The sequence below is a fragment of the Phodopus roborovskii genome, unplaced genomic scaffold (genome assembly GCF_943737965.1).
Source record: "Phodopus roborovskii unplaced genomic scaffold, PHOROB, whole genome shotgun sequence".
Classification (NCBI taxonomy): domain Eukaryota; kingdom Metazoa; phylum Chordata; class Mammalia; order Rodentia; family Cricetidae; genus Phodopus; species Phodopus roborovskii.
In genome coordinates this window covers 13463345-13486199 of record NW_026126563.1, presented here as the reverse complement: position 1 = coordinate 13486199, position 22855 = coordinate 13463345, and the positions used below count along the sequence as shown (strand labels likewise).

Here is a 22855-nt window from a genome sequence, read left to right as displayed (position 1 = left end):
TGTCTTTCCTTTCCTCTTACTCTCTAAAACTGCCACAAACACAGTAGGCATCATTTCTAGCTTCCAGTTAGCAAAGCATAGATCCCTGACTTCTTAGGATAAAAGTCACTGTTGGAGGATAGGGAGATGCTCAGTGGATAAAGTGCTTGCTACACAAGCATGAGGACCTGGGTTCGAATCCCCAGAGCCCATGTAAAAGCTATGCATTATGGCATGTGTCACATGTGTCTGCAATGAAGGGGCTGTAGTGAGGGAGACAGGGAGATTCTGGCACTTGCTGGCAAGTTGGTAAATGCCAAGTGAGAAGTCTGTCTCAAAAAAATGAAACAGGGTGGTGGTGGTGGTGGTGGTGGTGGTGGTGGTGGCGCACACCTTTAATCCCAGCACTTGGGAGGCAGAGGAAGATGAATCTCTGTGAGTTCAAGGAAGGCCTGGTCTACAGAGTGAGTTCCAGGACAGCCAGGGATACCTGGAGAACCCTGTCTTGAAAAACCAAACAAATAATAATAAACAAACAGTTAAGAGCACTTGCTGAGCAGGACAGTAGTAGCACACGCCTTTAATCCCAGCACTCAGGAAGCAGAGACAGGCAGATCTTTGTGAGTTAGAGGCCAGCCTGGTCTACAGAGTGAGTTCCAGGGGAAACAGGGCTACACAGAGAAACCCTGTCTCAAAAAACCAAAAGAGAAGAAAAAGAACACTTGCTGATCTTCCAAAGGCCTCAAGTTGAATTCCCAGCACCTACATTAGTCAACTCACACCCGTAACTGTCTCCAGGTTACCCAACACCCTCTTCTGACCTCTGTGAGCACTGCGTATGTGTGGTACACAGACAAGCATTAAAACTGAAGGACGACAGGGAGACATAGAACATTGACCTCCGCCTGTCCACACACAGACATGTGCACCTATACACACATGTGTAACATCAAAAAGGGAATAGATGAGTGAACGAATGAATGAATGAATGATACATTGTTAGCAGCTAGTGGAAATATTCCAGTATTTCTGTGATCCTGTTCCTCTTTCTCGTGTTACAGCTTTCCTTTCCCCCAGTCCCGTGTAGATAACCACAGCACTGCTCTTTTCCCAAAGAAGAAACGGTCTACTCTGTAGCCCCTTTCATCCTGCTCTGGACCCATATAGCAGAAGGAGCCCTCCCTCCCTAAACAAAGGGCCCCCTAGAGCCTGGCTTTCCCGCCAGTTCCTGGATAAACACTTCTCTTAAATGAGTTGTGCCCAGCTGTGCTGTGCTCCTGGGAGTAAGCAGGAGTGGAAGGAGGTGTTCCAGCCACCAAGTTCAACTTGTGGGTGCCAGTCCTACAGCTAAGACACAGTAAATGTGTAAATGTGCGATCACACAGTAGGCTCAGTGAGCCATAGCACCTTAGCACTTGAATGTTATAAGCGCTGTCATAACAACAGTAGGCAGCATTCTTTACTGTGTATTCTTTACTAGGTGTTTGTGTTCCCCACCCCACCCCACCCGCAGCCCCATGGTGTTGGAGGTGATAGACAGCTACAGGACAACCAATCGGTTGTATTTCTACATGCTGGTTGTCTTGTCCAGCTTTGTCACTTTAACACAACTGCCTCCCGACAGGAAGGAACATTGCATAGTAGCAAAAGCTGTAAAGTCCAGGGTTAATTTAAGCCCTTGACCAGGAATGCAAACACTGGGAATCCCGGCCACATCTCTTTCGGTTCCTCTCCAGGGCTGGGCCCAGTGTGATGAGACAGGAGGTGAACATGTGCTGTCTTTGTATTTGTGAAAAGGACAGCGCTGACATCAATAGGACTTAAGCTTGAGCCACGTTTGCAACTGTAGCGTTGGGTGGCTGGACCTCCCCAGACAGGAAGTCCTCTAGGCCCAGCCACATTTTAGAAGGATTATCCATCATCTGTCAACCCAAGCCACCCCTGGTAGCCTGTTGTCAATGGTCCCTCAGAACAAGCACTTCTTTAGAGGGACGCGCGCACACGCGAGTACGTGTGCGTGTGCGTGTGTGTGTGTGTGAGAGAGAGAGAGAGACAGAATGTGTGTGCTGTTGTGTTGAGCATTGTATGTGTGTGTGTGAGTGTTGTGTTGCATGTGTGAGTGTTGTGTTGCATGTGTGTGTGTTGAGTGTGTGTGTATGTGAGAGTGTGTGTGAGAGTGTTGTGTGTGTATGTGTGTGCATGCATGTGGGTATGTGTGAGAGAGTGTGTGAGAATGTTGTGTGTGCATGTGTGGTGTGTGTTGTATGTGAGGGTGTGTGTGTGTTGAGTGTTGTATATGAGTGTGTGTGAGTGTTGTGTGTGCATGTGTGTGAGTGTGTGTGTGTGAGTGTTTGTATGTGCATGTGTGTATACATGTGGAGGCCAGAATCAGCCTCAGGTGTCATTTCTCAGGGGCAGTTTTTGAGACAGTGTCTCTCGCTGGCCTGGGATTTGCTCAGTAGGCCAGATAGTGCACCCGCTCCGGGGACCCGCCTCCTCCTGGCTCCCCAGCACTGCGACCACAGGCACATACCAGCACACCTGCTCAAGTCTCCATGCATGCACGGCAAGCACTTTACCAAATGAACTAACTGCCTCCCAATGCCTTTGCTGGGACTCTTTACTACAGGTCGGTGCACCAGTCTGAGCAGTATGCTGGCAAATGTTTAACAACCAGCTCTCCAGGTAGCAAAAGCTCTGATGTGAGTCTGTTTCCAAGGCTCGGGGAGGCCAGTTTCAAGGTATGCATGCAAAGTTCGGGACCATGGAGCTGTGAATATATACAAATAGTACATTCTCACCAGTTGGTGTCATGTAGCTCCTGCCACTCCCCTAAGACATCTATAGGAGACTGTGTGTTTAAATTGTGCTCTGTCTGAAGAAAGTCATTTGAGTATATACAAGAACGCATTTTTATTTATTTCATCTTTCAACACATTTCTAAATTTCAACTGTGTTGGGAAGGAACTCTTTGGTGTGGAAAATTTAGTAAGTAAAGATGTTCCTGTTTACTTGACATTCAGTTATAATTGTGCCAACCAGTGTTTCTGCTGAGTGGCTTTTTGTTTAATTCCCAGTTTCATTCTTTTGTCTTGAAAATCACAGTTGTCTGCCTCTGCTCAGCTTTAATAACAAGTATGTGGCTGGACTGTACAGCCATCTTCTGGGATGCAAAGCCACACTTTTCCCATTGTTTATTGGCCAACCTTCCCTCACTTGGGTCATTTTAAGTTGGCTGGCTCGCTTCCCATTAAGTTTCTGAACCAAGAAATGTCCAATGCAGGACAGAATGGACACCAGCCATAGAGTCTGTCACTGCCTTGGCCCTTTCTCTGGAAGGAAGGAAGGAAGGAAGGAAGGAAGGAAAGAAGGAAGGAAGGAAGGAAGGAAGAGTCATAGAGGAATGAGAAATGTTATTTTCATTCATATTGAAGTCCCTCCCTTTTCATCAAAATACTAATTTTCTTGGTCTACAAATAAACGAGTGTAGGACTGGAGAAATGGCTCACTAGGTAAAAGCATTTGCTGTGCTAGTAAAGACAGGTATGGCTGCCTGTACCAGCAACCCAGCACTGTGGGGTAAAGACAGGAAGATTGCAGCAGCTCACTGACCAGCTGAAGCTGAACTCAAGGATCTGTGAGACCCTGTATTAAAGGAGTAAGGAGGAGATGGATGGAGGAAGATACTCAGTGTCTTCCTGTGGTCTCCATGTACACACAGACATGCACAGACACACACATGCCTGTGTGAGAGCAGGTACTTATAACACACAGATACACACACATGACTGTGTGAGAGCAGGTACTTATAACACACATACATACACACACACACACACACACTCACACATACACACACGCACATGCCTATGTGAGAGCAGGTTTAGGCTTTGATGTGTACTACTGTACTACTAATGGTCTTCCCACCCAATAGTGTTCCCACCATCAACAGCAGACAGCCTCTCGTGAACTGAGGTTGATCCTGCTCGGTTGTGTGCCCTTCATCATCTTGTTAGTCCTTTAGCTGTCCAATGTGACACTTTTAAAAGTACCAACACTAGAGGCAAGTGGGGGCCATGGCCTTTCATGTCGCCCTCTGCCTTGTTGGGTTGAGCTTTGTGAATGCTGGACATTGAAAACTAAGCCACGGGGTTTGCCATGGAAAGGTCTGGAAAGGGTCTCAAGGCCTGGTTCACATTTCTTCCCCAGTCCTACCACCACTCCCTCCTCCGCCGAAGAACCAACTTCTGGTGGCACAGCCAAGCTGGGGGTTGGGGGGTGCACACAGAGCATCTTAATGTTGCCTTTCATGCACCCTTTCCAGGATGTCTACACCCTGGCCTCCAGGACGGTGAAGTCCTCTGTTACTCCTCACCTGGAGGGACAGGCACAAAGATGCAGGGAATTCCCTGCACCCGAGGGCCATTTCCAGTCAATGTGAAGGAGACTGACGGGGAACCATCTTTCTTTCCCTGTCTCCCTTCCAGTCTTAATCAGTTCAGTCCTGTGGCGTGCAAGGTGCCAGAGAATGCTTGTTTGTTCTGAGAAGTGATAAAGCCATACTACAGGAAAGAATTAAATCCCCATTCCAGGCAAAGGAAGTGTCTAGAAGATGGTGTTTAAATCGCCTGAGAGACACACAGATGAGTGTGTATGTGCACAGTGCAGCCAACAGACAGTGAGGGCTCAGGCTCCATTGGGTGGGGTGCGAGGCGAGTTAGGAAGGTCTCATTGAGGAGGTGGCTAGTCAGAAGGAAAGGATACTTTAGGAAGAGAAAGGTAAATATCAAAGCCCAGAGGTTAAATGAGCAGCCCACTGTCGGGGGAGGACACAGGTTTAGGGCCCCCAGGGTCTTCCACTCTTATCCACGGTGCTGGATATGTTCTCATCTCATCATAGTGACCTTAGTGAGAAACAGGCACAGTGACATGGTGGCATTTGGAGTCAGAAAAGCTCTGTGCGGAGTCAGGAAACTTGGACCCAAAAGCCAGCCCCAATACTCAGGGACTCTTTTTACACTAGCGGAATGAATGCATTGACAGTAGAAGTTATTGAGACTTCTAAACAAGGGGATTGTGGTGGCTTTTGTAGCCTCCCATGCCCCATCCCCAGAAAATCATTTGACAGTGTACTCCAGATAGATTTTTGTTTTGTTTTGTTTTCGGGAGACTAGAGATAATTTGTTTTTTAATCACCATTGGCAAGCCCTCTCCCTACCTTTTTACTAACCGCATGCTTGGTTCTAGCGAGCTTGAGCCATCAGCATTTGCTTGGGACTATAGTTGAAGACTATGGAGACTGCTCTTTGAGATTCCTATTTCAGTGTAGTATCTCTTTAAAAGAAAGCACACTCGAGGCAACTGACTTGATCTGTTTTCTAGGCTAAATTTCTGGAGACCCTTAGATGCCTCGTAGTTTTCCTTTACATTAGAGTTACCCCAGTGCACCCTGTTCCCAGAGCACCACCTCCCTTGGAAGGGGGCTTATTCTCTATGAGGAGTCAACATCCTTCTTGACCAGAGGCCTTTTTAGCTGATGGTGACCTCTGGTGGAATAATGAGCATTTATTTACAATGGAGTTATCTTGCTTGCTGTTCAGGTACACCGATGCAGAAAGAATTACAGCCTGCAGAAGCCTGGGCCCTGTCATAGTTAACGGGGACTAAATGTTACTGCTCACATCTGAGAAAGCTTCTCTCTCAACGCATGAAGTGTTCTGTGCTGCTTTATCCTGACAGGATGCTTGTCATGCATGTTTAGCCTACCAGCTCCTTCGCCTTGCTTTCCTCTCTCCCCTTTTCTTTTTTTCTAGAAAGGTAAATAAGGTAGAAGAATGTGTGACAGGGCTGTGCCCACATCCTGGCTCTGTGACACGGTTTAGGAAGCCCGTCCAATGTTCTAAAGTATGTAAAGCAAGAGCGAAGCTCTGCTCTGGGCTTGTCCGGGGGATCACAAGCAGCAAGGAGAGAGAGTTTAGCCCACATCAGGTCCTCAGAAATGTCGGTCATTTTTAGCAATTCCTGTTAGTGTTTGCACCAGTCACGAACTCTGCACCAAGCAAAAAAAAAAAAAAAAATGTCTGGCAGCCTCTCTGCAAGTACGTGCATGGTGTTTGTCTGTCCTAATTGTGTGGCAGACTCTCAAGGCCCAAGCTGGAGCCAAATCACCATGAGTTCTTTTCGTGCAAAGATTTAGGGCTTAATCACAAAAGGACACTACATAGCCAGATAATGAAGCTGTCAGGACTGCTGGAATCCATCGTCCATTCACTCTGTGCCGTAGAATGAAACAACCAGGAATGCGGCCAAGAGGGAGGGGCCAGCCAGGAAAAGTGTGTGGCGGAGATTTGATGTTTGACCCCTGCAGCCAGCAGAGAGTCTTCTGCTCAGAATTGAAAACATTTGTGGACAGCTCTTCTGATAAAGGATTCTTATTGTATAAAAACCACAAAGAGAAAAGAATGGTGTTGTTTTGAGACACTGTACATTCTGGAAGACACTCTATATTCTGAATGGGACCGTTGCATCTGGTTTTTGCCTATAGAAATTCTTAAACAGATAATACTCTTTAAAAAAAAAAGTTTACTCATATAACTGTCTTCTAACTTTTTCCCTGATACACCTTCCTGAATAGAATTGCTGAGAGATTGTATGCACAGAAAGTGACTTCACTTCTAGTTTCTTATCCCATTGTTGTGATTCCTCGGGTCACTTAGGAAATGTGGCATGCTAAGATGTCCAGCACTAGGGTTTCTATTTAGGAAGGTAAATCACTTAGTAATAAAAAGAATTGTACTAACAAAATCCATATTGAACCACATATTAAATGGCCTGTGTAATGAGAACAAGGTAATTGTTTATGGGATGAAAGGTTTGGGTATGAACCTTTTGTGATTTCATAACATTAGAGCAGCTAGCCAGAATGTTAACCCCGTTTTGTTGCTGTGGAGGACAATTATAACTATGTATAGGTATTTATTTGACTCATCAGTTTGACAGTTAGAGCCAAGTTATTCTCCTCGGCTTATGGGAATTTATGCAACCAGGCAATAAATTAGTAACTTTGGAAAAGCCACATGAAAGGGTCACTTGCAATCTCAGATCAAAACTGTGGTCGTTGAGATTTTTGCAATCTACCAGCTTTGTAATGTTCCTTTCTGGCTACATGGTCTTGATAGCACCACTCACTTCAGGTGACTAACATGACCCAGAATGTTCCACTATACCCACGGTGCCAACCTCTACCTACTGAGGGAGACCCTCGGTCAGTGAGCATCCATCTTAATGAATAAACCCATCTTTGGTGATGCACGTGGCAGACAAGCACAATTAGTGAAGGGAATTGTGTGTGTCCTTCCCCCCCGCCAACCCAGCTTCTAAAAAAGATTGGAAACACAGTCTGGATTGGAGCCTGGACCACAACACTTGGGAGGGCTCTTTATGGAGAACCACAACCAAAAGGAACTCTCTTTACTGATGAGTTTCTGACCCTTTGTACTGGCATTCTTGGGGCACGTCACTTATTCCTGCAACCAGCTGGCCACCCCCTGCTCGGTGGCCCCAGCACATTCTTACTTGAAACATGTGTCACTGGAGACAGAACAAGAGTGAGAACTTTTGAGAGTGGGCGCTGGAGACCACATTGTCAGCCTCTTCTTAACTTCAGTAGGCTATTTAAGTTCACCGCGCTGAGTCTGGCTTCATGGGGCCCCAAAGGTTTTTAAATAATAAAGACTTGGAGACTGCAAAATGCATTCAAATACCATGAGCCAAGAATGGTCTAGAGTGGGAGGTAGTTCAAGAGGCAAGCCAATGGGAAAGCCAGTGGACCTTCAAGGCCCTTTCCGCCTCTGGCCAGCTGCATTACAAATGTGCTATTTGGGCCAGGATTTTCAAGAAGCTAGACCTCTTGGTGGCAATGGGCAATGTTTCCCCATTTCCTGAACTGAAACCTCTGAGGCGCAGCATTCTGCAGATTGGTCCCCCTTGTTCTTCCTCCACCGCCCCCAGCCCCCCTGGGAACAAACTCCCTAGTCTCTGGAAAGTAATGCTAAGAAAACAGACACTACAAAGGCTGGTAACAGGGGGCTATCTGTCTCAAACATTTGGGTTCTTTGTGACTATCTAGGTTCAAGGAGGAAGGGGTCCTCCAGCTGTGGGAGTCAGCAGGGCCTCTTTGTAGTAGGCATCTACATGTTTAGCCAGATGTTGTCCCAGGGGAGGGCAGAGAAGGAAAGATAAGGCGGAATTCTTATTAAGAGTCAGTCTCCCGAGAGAGACAAAACAAGCCAGAGAAAGTGTGTCAAGTGGAAAGGGAGGCCAGCCAGTGCCATCTGATACTGATTAGTGCTGATAGCAGTGAGAAATGCACGCTGCCAGGAAGCGCCCTGCTCCTTGGAATGTGGTCCTGTGGCAGCTGGCTGGGAGAGGATCTTTGTGCATCCCACATGCAAAGATGCTCAGTAACAGCCCAGTGCTAGCATACAGAGAAGGACAGGATAGTCAGGACATGGGTGGTATGATTTTGCTTCACCTGGCCAGCCTTCGTTGTCCTGTCAATTAACACAGTGACACTTAGCCGGATGAGCATTGTACTACCCTCGAACTCCCAGATTCCATTGTTTATCGTGCTCTCTCCAACCAAATCTCCCAAGGGTTTTCGGTAGAGGGTAAGAAATCGCCCTGGAAAGTGTGAAAAGTGTTACACGCCACAAGCCCTCGACCCAAAGGGACCACACCCCTAGCAGCCTCAGTAGCATCCAGTTTTTCTACAGGAGATTTATCCGTGTCTGTTCCGGTTGCCCCGGAACAATGTGTGCTCTTCTCAGCATGGAATGTGACATGTTTGCAGGTCCGCTTATAATTCTTTCTCTATTGGTTTTAATAGCACTTCGCGCGCATGCATGCGCGCGTGCGCATGTGTGTGTGTGTGTGTGTGTTGTTCATGTGCATATGCACGGGTAGAGGTCAGAGGACAGCTGTAGGAGTCACAATTGGGTCTCTCCTACCATGTGGCCCCTGGGGATCAAAGTCAGTCTATCTGCAGGTGCCTTTGCCCACTGAGCCATCTCCGTGGCCCAATTTTATCTTAAACCACCAGATTATAGAGACATTGATATGGAATTTGTATATGTTTGCATTCATTTGTTCATCTTTTTTTTTTTTTTTTTAGTTAAGGGTGGGTCATTGAAAGTTGTTTTTGTCTTCTTGGCAAATTCATGAGGACAGCCATATTTTATAGAGTGAGAGACTGGACTCTGTTGGCCATGGAAGAGAAAGCTCCTATTGAGGGTAAAGATCTCACAGTACACAGTGGGGATGGAGAGGATGAGCAGAGCAGAGAGCGTGCTGTAGTGCAGAGACGGTGGCTTGTAGAGGCTGACTCAAGTCAGAACCCTGGCTGTGGTATGTGTAAGATGGCAAGTAAGCTGTCACCACTGCACCCCTTCTATGGATTCCAGATGCTACCCGTAAAGGCATCTTGGTCCTGTGTTCGAAGCCAGTGACCATCAGGAAGCTGGGTGATAAATAAAGATGGTGATGAAAATGCACTATAGGAAGACCAGCAGGGACTCGCAAATTGAAGAATTAATAGAAGAGACACATCATGGAGTTTTTAAATTTAACCACCTGAGCAGTTTGGATAGTAGCTTAGGCTGGGGGAAATTGGAGATGTGTTTTGCAGATGTAGTCATTAGGGCAGTAGCGAACGTGAGGCATCACAGAGCTTCCTAAGTGTCTATTAAAGAAGTAAGGCGCAGTCGGGTTGTGGAGGCGCACACCTTTAATCCTGGCACTGGGGAGGCAGAAGCAGGCAGATCTCTGTGTGTTTGAGGCCAGCCTGGTCTACAGAGTGAGTTCCAGAACAGCCAGGACTGTTACACAGAGAAATCCTGTCTTGAAAAACAAACAACCAATAAACAAAACCAAACAGGCAAGGCAGAGGGTGGGGAGATGGCTCAGTGGATAAAAGTGGTGAGTCCACAGGCACGAGGGCCCAAGCTCAAATCCCTAGCACCCATGCAAAAACTGGGAATGATTGTATGCTCCTGGAAACTCAGCATGTTGGGGGCAGAGACAGGCAGAGCCTAAGAGCTTACTAGCCAGTCAGCCTGGCTATATGGTTTACCGAGAGACCCTATCTCTAGGCAATACCATCTTCCACCCAGTGGTAAAATTTAATGACAAAAACCAACAACAACAAAAAACAAACAAACAAACCACCTGATTTTTTTTCTAGCTGTGTTTGATGAAAGAGCTTGATTTTACAGCTTTTGGTCGTGATCAGCTGCTGAATGAAACTCATGTCCCTCCAATCGTGGTCCTCAGGTGAGGTATCACCTAGACCTTGGTAAATGTGGCAGAGTCTTTCAGGTTTGAGAAACCGATCTTCTGAGATATTAGGCATCGGTACCCTCATCAAGCCTGTCTCAGACTCCCAAGTCATGAGCCGATTCTGCCCCCTCCCCAAGGTGTGAGAAGCCAGCTGCAAGCCATGGGAAGGTAGAGGGGTTCCCCTGCCCTTGTTCCTCTGACACAGAAGGGGCTGACTGAACTCTGAGATCTAAGCTTCAACCATTGTTAGTGTGCTGTGTTCATCCTCCTTTACGGCAAACACGGCTGAAGAACTCTCCATCGAGAAAGGTTCCAGCTACGCCTTAATCCCCATGACTTGTCCATCAAAAGTCATGAGTGCAGTTGTACATCAGTACTTTGTGTACTGTCAATCCTGGGCGGGGCAGAGGGTTGGGTGAGAGGCAGGGCAGGCTAGTGAAGACTGTAGATACCGTGACCATGTGAGTTTCACATTAAAGCACCCAGTCTTCATCTTCTGCGTGTCCAACCAGTCAGATGCAAAGTTCCCTCTCTGTGGGCAAGTTTCTATAGTCTCTTGCAGCATGGATGCTGGTTTTTCCAGAAACTAGACTGTTTCTCAAGTAGTCGAACTATAAGCAATAAAAATTTACCTCTTTTCATTAAAATTATTTACAGAAATTTTATTTTCATAAAAATCTTCCCACTTGTTCTGTAGTGTTTTTTTGTTTTTGTTTTTGTTTGTTTTTTCTTCAGAATACTATGGCGACTTAAACACTTCCTGTTTTTGTGTGACTGCGATATATATTTTTATATTGAACTTTTGATGGTAAAACCATGTTTTTGTCTATAGATTCTAGTACATTACAATCAAGGGCATGTGACTATCCAGGAGTTTTTGTAGCAGGTGGTAAAGGGGCTCATTGTAGAAGGCTCATTTCTAGGGTCTAAATAACTCCCTTTAGGGCTGATTTTAGATTATGTTCATATCAACTTAACAGCCAAAATTTAAATTTAACGTTCAAAAAATAAAAAGAGCAATTTAATATTTGACTCTCACAAGCTGCCAAAAATAACATTGGGGCTTAAGTCTGGTGTTCAGCTGTTTGAAGTAATGTGGGAAGCAAGAAAGAAGACGTAGCTGTTTTTGTATAATAGAGGTGCTTATTACGATTATACCTATAAGGCCAGCTAAATGGCTCAGCAGGTAGAGGCAGCTACTGTCAAGCCTAAGTATGATCCCCAGCCACCGTGTGGAAGGAGGACAGAACCAACTCCTACAGGTTGATGATACTGACCTCCACAGACCAAAGGGGCACATGTGTCCCATACACATACAAATAAGTAAATAAAATGTCATTTTTACACTGGTTGATTATCCATCACCAGAGAGGCATCTCCCTGCTGCTGATGAGAGCAGATGCAGAGGCCCACCCCCAAACCTAAGGTGGAGCGTGGGGACCCTGCAGAAGAGGGGAGGAAGGATTGTGGGAGCCAGTGCGGTCAAGGACAGCAGGAGACCATGACCCACAGGGTTAACTAAGCAGAGCTCACAGGGGCTCACGGAGCCTGAAGCGGCAGTCACAGAACCTCATGGGTATCACCATACCCTCTGCATACGTGCTGTGACTGTATGCGCATTAGTGAAGATACTGTTTGAAATGATGTTCTTGCTTACTACTATTTTGATTTTTCTTACAGGTATTCAGGAAGGAACACAGTGTACCAAATGTAAAAATAACTGGGCACTGAAGTTTTCAATCATATTATTATACATTTTGTGTGCCTTGCTAACAATCACAGTAGCCATTTTGGGATATAAAGGTAAGCACTCTTTCTGTTTCTTTTACAAATAGCAAAGGGGTTTGAAATGCAAATGCAGGCAGAAAAACCATCTTTGGAAGTATACCCTAGTATCCTTAGAGAATTAATTTTAGTCCCTTGGCCCCTCCAAGGATCTCAAAGTCTTTGCATGGTATCATCCCTTAGTGTAGGACTTGTATATATAATATGTAAACAGCGTCCCATATATTTTATATCATTTCTAGATGACTTACAATATTCAATATAAGATGTATTCTGTGTAGATGGTTGCTGCACTTAATTACTTAGAGAATAATACCAAAAATAATTTGTGCATGTTCAATACAAATACATTTTTCCCCAACTATTTCCATTGAGAGGTTGGTTGAATCCAAGGAGCCTGGGAAGGACAATTGAATCATATTTATGATACCCTCTTGTAAAATTCATTAACCTCATCAACTCCGTCTTTGTGTCCTGAGGTCTTAGCTGTGGACAGGACAGTTTTGATTCGTGTAGTAATCTTGACGGCCCTTTATGGGTTAGGAAGATTTATTTCCCCTCTTTGTTGCTTTTTCCCCAGCCATCCCCTCTTCTCCACCCCACCCCATCTTATCTGTCTCTAAGAGGCTCTGGAGACACCTGCAGTTATTACCCAGGGAAATGCTTCTGACAGAGAATAAGCAACACACAGACTCTCCGCGGACACGACTCACCACCCAGGGATTGACCAACTGATGCCCTTTTACTTTTCCTCTAACACATATTTATTTCAGTAAACAAAACAAAATGAAAACACTGCCTATAGGAATTAAACTTACAGGCAGCAGCGCCACCCACCTCCATCTGCTTAATAAAATATTAGCCCCACCAATCTGACTGAGGTAGAGGAGATTTTCCTCCCATCCTACTTGCTAAATTAGCCCCCATCCGCCACCACCACACCACTGCTGCCATGTCCCCTCTCGGAGACCAGGGCTAGGTGTCATGATTCAGAAACACAAACTACATAAACCCTTGTGTGGAAAGCAGACATGGGAGCCTGCCCTGTCACAATCACAAGAGACAGGCAGAGTCTCTGGTTGTAACACAAGGCAGAGACAGACGATGCTCGCATCATCCAAGCATTACCTCGATAGTCACCTCAGCTGCTGTCAGACCTCAGAACTGACCAATTAACCAAGCAAAGTTACTGCACACACGACCCTCCTTGTCCCATCCCTTAACTCATGGTGCTGCTTTGGGAAAGAGAAAGCTTGAGGGCAAGTTCCCTCCCACTGTAAATCCTGCTACCTTCCCAGTAGCTTCTTGGGAGGGGGAGTGGGGTGGGATACAGTGCATCTGAGTTAGGATTGACTTAGGAAACTGATGGTCCAAGTGTATGATCCTACCTGCTTTACTGCAATTATGAGTGCCCAGTAAGTGTCTGCCAGTGTGGCGTGTTAGCTCCACCCTCTTTAATGCTACGATCCAGATGTGTATCTTCACCTCCTGGAGATTGCGTGAAGCAATGACCATCGTGACACTCTTCAAATTAGTTGGGATGAGCAAAGATGTTGGTTCAAAACCGAGCAACAGCATCTCTCTATTCCCTCTTCCTGGCTTGCTGTAGTTACTCATCTTGACAGAAAATAAAATGTATCATACAGAGTACATTGATAGTTTAGAAAATTGCCTGGTCATTTTATCCATTTACGATGAATTTATTTAATCTGCAGAGCCCTGCATTTTCTCATAAAGAAGCAAACAGAGACTGTGATTAAGAACTCATGATGAGGGCTAGGCAGAGGAGCAGAGTCTGAACCTAATAGTGTGTATTATGTCCCAGTCATTCAGCCTGCCCACCCCTTCTTTCCTGGACAATGATTTTTCCTACTGGGCTGAAAGATGGTCAAAAGCAGTCATTCAATAGGGAATTTCAGGGCTTAGTATAGGGAATTAAAATTTACTGCTAGAAGAGAGAGCTGGAGGGCCGGGTTAATGGATACAATCTTGTGAACTTTACTTTTGCTAGAAAGGATAGGACATAGGGCTTTGAAATGACCCAGAAAGCCCAAGAATCCATTTATCTTCTCCTCACTCCACCTCCCAACCATAGTAGAATAGTTCTAGCATATCCATGTGCTTGACCACTGGCCTCTGGTCCCTAAACTTTGTTGTGCCCACATGGATTCTCCTCGCCTCTTATGTCTCTGACACATGTCTCACCAGAAGCCCCTGAATGGAGCCTCCAATTCATTCCCACCCTGAGCTTTCTTCACTCTAGGCTCTATTAAACCGTGTCATTATGGCTAGAGATCCTGATTTATTTGGTTTAACACCTAAGCTACAAGACTCTTCTAAAACTTGTCTTTATGAAATCTCCCACTATTACCTACAACTCATGGTTTATTTATTCAGTACCCAGGCAAGTTAGCTACATGAGTGGGTGGGTAGATGGATGGATGGACACGCGATGATGGATTGGGGTGGTTTCTATGAAGATAAAGAACAGATGTCAAGAAACCTTTGAGCCAATCTATGTAGGGATTGTTGATCCTCAAAGCACTACCCAGAAAGCTGACATTCTGGAGACCAGCTTGGCCTGCTGTGTGGCTGTAATCTTTCCGGGGTGAAAGGAGCAGAGATCTGGGGAGTAAGATGACATCTTGCCACTTTCCCCCTTCCTTCAGTGTCTCCATTCCTCTGGCTTCTACTGACAAAAGAAGATAATGGGACATATACCTCTGGTCACCAAAGCCATCCCTAATGAACTCCAAGTTGACATTTTCCAGAAGTACTTTCTCCTCTCATGCTATGAGTCCTCTTTCTTGCTGATAAGACTCTGGTAACCCCGAGGTTATAGGATGAAGAAAGATAAACCCAGCGCCCCCATCACAGCTCCCCCTTTGATGGCTAGAAAAGCCCTTCTCCATTAAATAAAAGAAGAAATATGCAGGAAGAGCAGTCCAGAGGAAACGAAACTCCCTTATCAGGGTTGGCAAGGGCTGTGTCTGCACTGTTTTCCTCAAAAGTGTTTTTTGGTTCTCCTTTTATGTTACTTCCATAGCTACGTGTTACAGTCTATTGAAGTTTCTTCTAGAGAATTTGCTGAGCAAGCTGGAGGATTGCTTAGTCACTCAGATGTGGCCTGGGTAGTGGCTGGGTCCATGAGACACGTTGGTCATGTTGCAGAAACATGTTTTTGAACAGTTGCAACTTGATAGATTCTCTACCCTAAATTCTTTATTATTAGTCATGGGTCTGCATGAAAGGCAACACACACACACACACTTTGGTCCTTCAGGACAGGGTTTCTCTATGTAACAGCTTTGGCTATCTTGGAACTCACAGAGATCCCTATTCCTCTGCCTCCCAAGTGCTGAGATTAAATCATCTCTTAAACTCTTCAGTTATTCATGTTCCTTCCAGAACATTCCCTTACCATGAAAATACTATTCCATTGCCCTGCCCAGCAGGATCTTCTTAGGATGCCTAGAATGAAGAAAGACACAGATCGAAATCAGGGTTCTTGACCTTTGTTTGTCGGACCAGTGGGTGCTAAACTTTGCCCGCACAGCAAGGACAACAGGGGATATACAAACGCCTCAAACCACACTGCTGAGCCCCTTCGGGTGTGGGATGCCGCCCTCCCTACTCTGCATTTCTCAGTAATGAATCCTGAGGTAGTGTTAATGGTGGAAATGTCTTTGATGAGTTCCAAGGCTGTATGACTGCTGATAATGAGAGAAAGCTTTTTCTTCCTGCATTTTCCAGCCCCAGGTGGGAGCTCTGTGCTCTGCTCTTACTCCTTGCCCTCCAGGAGGGGCCATGGCCTGACTCTTTATCTTTAATACTTAGCACCGTGATAGTTGCATAAAAACATCTATTGATGATAACTTGAAAGAAAGTAGAATGAAGCCATGATTGCTTCCCCCTACAGGGACTTTCCTTAATTAGAGGAAACCAGGCTGAGGAAAGAAATAGTAAAGGAAACTCTGTATGGAGTTGAGGAAGACGTGTAGATTTTAGACTTCCTTCTCCTAACCTGAAGTCCCATTTAGTCTCTTAGGAGCTGTGTGATTCTGGGATGTTCTTGACTATCTCTAAAACTCAGTTTGCTCATCTGTAAAATTGGAGCAGTAGGGACTAAGTGCAGTGATGGTTCAGGGCACATAGCACAAGCTAGGAACTGTTCTTACTACTTCTTGTCATAAAAACAAAGAGGCTCTTATTACTGTTGTTCAGAGGTCCCGTTGCTGTATTCTAGACTCAAGTGAGAGGCAAAGCTTAATGCCCTGTGCTAGACCTTAACAAATGAGTGGAAACAAAGCAGGTGAGGAGGTTGGTGTCCAGGCCAAGGGATGTAGCAAGGTGCACAGTATCCCCAGCCAACTGTTGCTAGGGGGATGTGCTGTGAGCGCTTGCACAGTGATGGGTGGCTCTGCAGGCATGCTAACTGGAACCCCGCTAATGAAAGTTAAAATTCCACACCAGAAGATGGTTCTCAGTCCAGGGACCCCATGGACAGCCAGAATGCTGATATACCCCTTTTGTGTTGCCGCTTTGTTTTCGTTCTAGAATGATCTGTGTAGACTTGGAATGTCCAGGATGAGACAGGAAGCTCAGCCATTACGCTTGTGGTTAAAACTTTGTGCTATAAATTAGAGGGAAAACTCTGTGTGCTGTGTGTTAGTGCAGTGTTAGTTCTGGATTCCGGTCAGCCTGGGGTTTTTATGCACACAGGCTGCCAGCCTTGCAGCCCTATGGTTTATAGCTTTATAGCAGGGTACTATTTTTAAACACAGACACACACACACACACACATGGGGTGGTTCATTAACACTTGTGGGCAGGACACATCATTTCCTTTCCGCATGGAAAGCAAAACCAACAGCTGCTTTGTTCTTCTTCTTTTCCTTCTTTTAAGTGAAAGCGGTATTCCCTTTATCCTAAGTACCCTTGAATTATCTGTCCCCAAAAGTTCTTTGTTTTTATAAACTAAAATGGAAGAAGACTTAGGGAGGGTGAAAAATGATGGCTGTCAGCATATTTCAGATTTCTTTGGCTTCCAGGAAAGAGGGAGATCCTGTGTGTGGTTTGAGGACAGAATGAGGCATATGTTTTCATCTGAGAGTCAAAACTGAGTCTAAGCTTGTAAACATTTTTTTTTTAATTTAGCTTTGATGAAATGTATTTTGTCCTACAAAATTTCAAGATTCAGGAGCATGTGTGTGTATCACACAACCCCAAGGTCCCAAGTTAGAACTGGACCTCTGTGTCCACATAGTAGCTTGCTTTGTTGTTGATGTTTGTATGGGGGGGGGGGATATGTGCACATTTGTGCAGTTCCCATGGAGACCAGAAGAGGGTGTCTGCCCCTGGAGCTGGAATTACAGGCAGTTGTGATGTGAGCTGCTTAACATGGGTGCTGGAATTTGAATTCTGGTCATACTCAATCCTAACTTCTGAGCCATCTCTCCAGCTCCTGTGTGGCAACTTTAGAAATAATAACTCAACAAAATGTCATCCTGAGGTAACGCTGAAGCCTCTCTGGCTAGCTGGTTTGTGTGTTGGCCTCTAAGTTTAGCTCAGCTAGATTGTCTAGACCTTAGCAAATTCTCACTTGTTTAAATGTATGACACAATGGCTGTTTACTGGGTACTACGTGCTGAGCTAAGAGCTGGAGACAGAGCAGCACAAGGTCTTCAACTTACCATAGTTTGTCAACTTTCAATCGTGAGAAGCAATGCACACATAATAGAAACTGTGCTTTGAAATTTGTTTTTCTCCTGGCTGGTGATATGTGTTATGATACTGAGCAGTGGCTGTGGCCACAGCTCTGCCACCCATGAACGCGAGGCTAAATGACCGACACTCTGCCATGCTGGGTCACTCAACTAGGGTGTTTTGTATACCTTCAATTTATAGTGGGTTTATCAGACATAATTCTGTCACAATAGGGACCTGTCAGGGATCATAGTAAACGGTGTATGAGTCCTGGGCTACTGTCCTAGAAAATTCCACAAAATGCTACAGAGCAGAGTTTTCCCAAAGAACTAGTGAGACTAAGTTTAAAAAAGAGAGAGTCTCAGTTTAAAAAAAAAAAAAAAGCTGGAGAATACTCAGATGTGCCCTCACACCCAGATAAGCCAGTTCTTTTTTTGCCAATAGAGTTCCCATAAGCAAGGAACATTAGAGCGGCTTAGAAGTCATAGATTTTTTTTTTTTCGAATAATTAGAGTGCTGTATGTCTCCACATGTAGAAATTAACAGAGACATTACAATAGGGGATTCGGTGTATAACAGAGAGCCCTAGCACATCAGAAATTAGTCCAAACACATTCTAAAAGCTTCAGAAGAACAGTTACAGATGGATGGTCTTTCCACCCATAAGTTATATCACTGCACTTTTGGCTAGGTATTTTTCTAAAGAACAGCCTAGAAACTTAGTTAAGCTTCTATTGCTGTGAAGAAACACCATGACCAGTGGCAGCTCTTATAAAGGAAAGCATTTAATTGGGGCGGCTTACAGTTCAGAGGCTCAGTCCATTATCATCATGGCGGCGTGGCGTGCAACAGGAAATGAACAGATACACTGGTTATGGCTGGAGCACAGATAAGACCTCAGAGCCCACCCTCACAGTGATGCGCTTCCCCAACAAGGCCACACCTCCTGATAGTGCCGCTCCCTATGAGCTTGTGGGGGCCAATTCAAACTACCGAACCCCCTCCTCCTTAGTTGACCTCAGCTTCTTATTCCAAATCTGCTTTCTTCTATAATGAAATGATCTCATCTTGGAACTGAAAAAGCAAACATGAGCAGATAAGTCAACTGATGCATTCTTCTCCCAAATCTTAGTTGTAGAGAAAATGGACAACGTCACAGGTGGCATGGAGACATCTCGACAGACTTACAACGACAAGCTCACTGCAGTGGAAAGTGACCTGAAAAAATTAGGTAAACTGCAGCAAAGGAAGGTGTCCCCTGTATGTCCTCTGTATGAACGATGGCAAGTCTTCAGATTGGTAATGCACTTAGGGTGCTTGTTGGTGCATGCTGTGTCTTTCCTTAGCATTTAAGTCTAAATGTCTTTACAGGTAACGATGCCCACCTTGACATTCTTATACACGAAGTCTGTACATCAATCGTGACTGAAAAGAACCATTATGTAGCCTCTACCAAAGGCTCTTTGGTCAACTGCCCAGTAAATGCTAATTTGAATTATTTTAAACCACATAGACATATTGTTGGGAGTTAATTCCTTATGTAGATCGGGTAGGCCTCAAACTCAGAGATCCTCCTGCCTTTTTCTCCAGAAGGCTGGGGTTAAACTGTACCCAGCAGAGTTAACTTTTGATATAAAGGATTCTAGTCTGCATGGTCTCTTGATGTTTATTTTCACTTACTAAAAATGAATTTTGGTTCAGATGGTACATAAAGTTTTATGAATATGAATCTGCTTTTGAAATTTGCCAGTAATTTCTAGCAGTCAGATTATTAAATGCCCACTGAGTAAAATAATTTTGCATTTCAAAATCTTTTAGGATGACCTTTGTTCCAGTTTTAGTACCAGTAAAATTCATCATTTTTTATTGACAATTAAAAAAAAAGGAATTTTGGTGAAGTTATAGGTTTTTTTTTTTTTTTTTATCAGTGCGTCCTGCCTGCTGTAATATCTGGTAAATCCCCCTCTGTCTTTGGAAAAAGTATCCACCCAAGTTTGTGAGTCCTGTGCTGAGTGCCTTTGCCGATTCTGCAGGTCCCGTCTTAAATAGGTGCAGATTCTTAGAAATGCAGCCTCGCCTGCATGTACTACAAATTTTACATCCAAAATACAGTACTACCAGTTAAGTGTGTGGGATCTTTTTTAAAAATTACATTTATTTATTGTTTGATTATTCGGCAGGGAGGCACACACATACTACAGTATGCATGGAGTAGTCAGAGTTCAAATGACTTCTCGGGTCTGTCCTCTTCAACTGTATGGGTTCAGGGATGGCTGTGCAGTTGTCAGGTCTGGCAGTAAACGTCTTCATCCACTGAGCCATCTCTTTGGCTTTTATCTGGGTCTCTGACTTTGCCTGAGCATCTCTGTACCACTAGTCTAAGTAGCAAACTCTCTTATTCCAGGGGACCAAACCGGGAAGAAAGCTATAAGCACCAATTCAGAACTTTCTACCTTCAGATCAGATATTCTGGATCTCCGTCAACAGCTTCAGGAGATCACAGAGAAAACCAGCAAGAACAAAGATACACTGGAAAAGTTACAGGCAAGCGGGGATTCATTGGTGGACAAGCAGAGTCAACTGAAGGAAACTCTGCAGAACAATTCCTTCCTCATCACGACTGTCAACAAAACCCTCCAGGCATATAATGGCTATGTCACAAGTCTGCAACAAGATACCAGTGTGCTTCAGGGCAATCTGCAGAACCAAATGTATTCCCAGAACATGGTTATTGTGAACCTCAACAACCTGAACCTGACCCAGGTGCAGCAGAGGAACCTTATCAGCAATCTGCAGCGGTCTGTGGATGACACAAGCCAGGCCATCCAGCGAATTAAGAATGACTTCCAAAATCTGCAGCAAGTCTTCCTTCAAGCCAAGAAGGACACCGACTGGCTAAAGGAGAAAGTGCAGAGCCTGCAGACATTGGCGGCCAACAACTCTGCCCTGGCCAAAGCCAACAATGACACCCTGGAGGATATGAATAGCCAGCTCAGCTCCTTCACAGGTCAAATGGACAACATCACCACTATCTCCCAGGCCAATGAGCAGAGCCTGAAAGACCTTCAGGACCTTCACAAGGATGCAGAGAACAGGACAGCCGTCAAGTTCGGCCAACTAGAGGAACGCTTTCAGGTCTTTGAGACAGACATTGTGAACATCATTAGCAATATCAGCTACACAGCCCGTCACCTGCGGACGCTGACCAGCAACCTGAATGAAGTCAGGACCACTTGCACAGATACCCTAACCAGACACACTGATGACCTGACCTCCTTAAATAACACACTGGTCAATATCCGTTTGGATTCTGTTTCTCTCCGGATGCAGCAAGACATGATGAGGTCAAGGTTAGACACCGAAGTGGCCAACTTATCAGTGATTATGGAAGAGATGAAGCTGGTTGATTCAAAGCATGGTCAGCTCATCAAGAATTTTACAATTCTACAAGGTCAGCATAAATTCTGTATTGGGTTTGTGTGCGTTATCTATTGCTGTAAACAAAGTGTTCTAAAATATGGCAATTTAAAGCAAATATGTATTATATAATAGGTTTTATGGATTGGGGAATTCAGAAGCAGCTTCATAAGTTGATCCATGTGTGTGTGGGCGCTGCATGCATGTGGTTGCAGTTAAGGTGTTAGTAGGGAGGGGCTACAGTCATCTGAAGGCTTGGTAGGTGTGGGACATCTATTTCCAATGTGTCTTGAACCTCAGTTCATCACCAAGTGAGTTTTCTTAGTGTTGTCACAATAGAGAAGCTGGCTGTCTCCAAAGTTAGTGATTCAATGGAGAGAAAAAAAGGGAAACTACTTTGTAACTTCACCTCAGAAGTCACGCACTCTTAACAGTAGTGACCGTTTGTAATCCCAGTGTTAGCTTTCAGGCATCTGTACTGGCCCTGGGGTTCTGCCAGGATACACCCTCAGCTGCAGCCACTAAGAGCACCGCCTGTGTACATTCACTACCTTCCCTTTTAAGAGGGCCCTGCCCACCTCCTATCTTTCTCTCTCTCCCTCTTTCTCCCTCCTGCCCCTCATTCTCTTCCACCACTCTGCCCCTCTCTCCTCTTCCAGAAAACCTCCTATGTGAGTCCTGTTGTATGGTGTGACTCATCTTCTCCATGGTGTTTTTCTAGATTACAACACCCAGTACTTGGGAGGCTCAGGCAGGAGGATTCAAGGCCAGCCTGGGCTACATAATAGGACCCTTTCTTGAGGAAAAAAAAAATTTCAGTTGCCTGTAATCCAAATACTAAAGAGACAAAGACAGGAAGCTCAGGGGTAAAGATCTGTCCTTCTTGTCCACATTAAGAGTTGAAGCTAGCCTGGGTTACATGGCACCTCATACCACCATGTTCCATATAAACCAGCAGCAGGAGGAGGAGATCTGTCCACCACATCTGGAAGAGTGGTGTACCGATGTGTGATTCAGCAGTTTGTTGGACTACAGATCAATTGTTTTGGATTTTCTCAGTATCTGAGCTGTCTTGGTGCTCGTGTATGTTGAGCTCCTGTGAAAGCATCCTTGTGGGCAGCCAGAAATCCACAAAGCAGATGTGTCCACTCGGTGAGAAACAGTGAGTTAAATATACCCTTCTCTATGAACAAGGAGTTAACATGAACTAGAAGTCAACTCTCAAGTTCAGGATCAAGAATGAAACTATTCAGAATGATCGTCAAGTACTATCTGTTGCTTTGTTATTATTTTATTTTGGGGATGGGGATTGTTATTGTGGTTGTTTTGTTTTGTTTTGAAAGAGAACCTTGCTACATAGCCCTGGCTGTACTAGAACTCATTACATAGACCAAGCTAGCCTTGAACTCACAGAGACCTGCCTACCTGTGCCTCCTAAGTGCAAGTGCTGGGATTAAAGGCATGTGCTACCATGCCAAACTACCTTTTCACCTTGGTAAACTAAGCTAACAGTTACTTGTTACAGGTGCTATAGTTGAGATCTAGAATGTTCCTCAATGGCTTGTGTATTGAAGGCTTAGTCCTCAGTTTGTTATTGGGAAATGGTAGCTAGAAAGAGGTAGGGCCTGGCAGG

General features: G+C 45.0%; 1 protein-coding gene across 1 annotated transcript in view; it reads left to right on the top strand.

Annotated features, from left to right (window-relative positions):
• The window catches only part of Colec12 (collectin subfamily member 12), a 146259-nt gene that overhangs the window by 109292 nt on the left and 14112 nt on the right, over positions 1-22855 (top strand). The window contains exons 3-5 of the mRNA XM_051202112.1: positions 11995-12117; positions 18938-19036; positions 20210-21256. Coding sequence (XP_051058069.1) covers positions 11995-12117; positions 18938-19036; positions 20210-21256 — 1269 coding nt within the window. The remainder of the gene's footprint in view (positions 1-11994; positions 12118-18937; positions 19037-20209; positions 21257-22855) is intronic.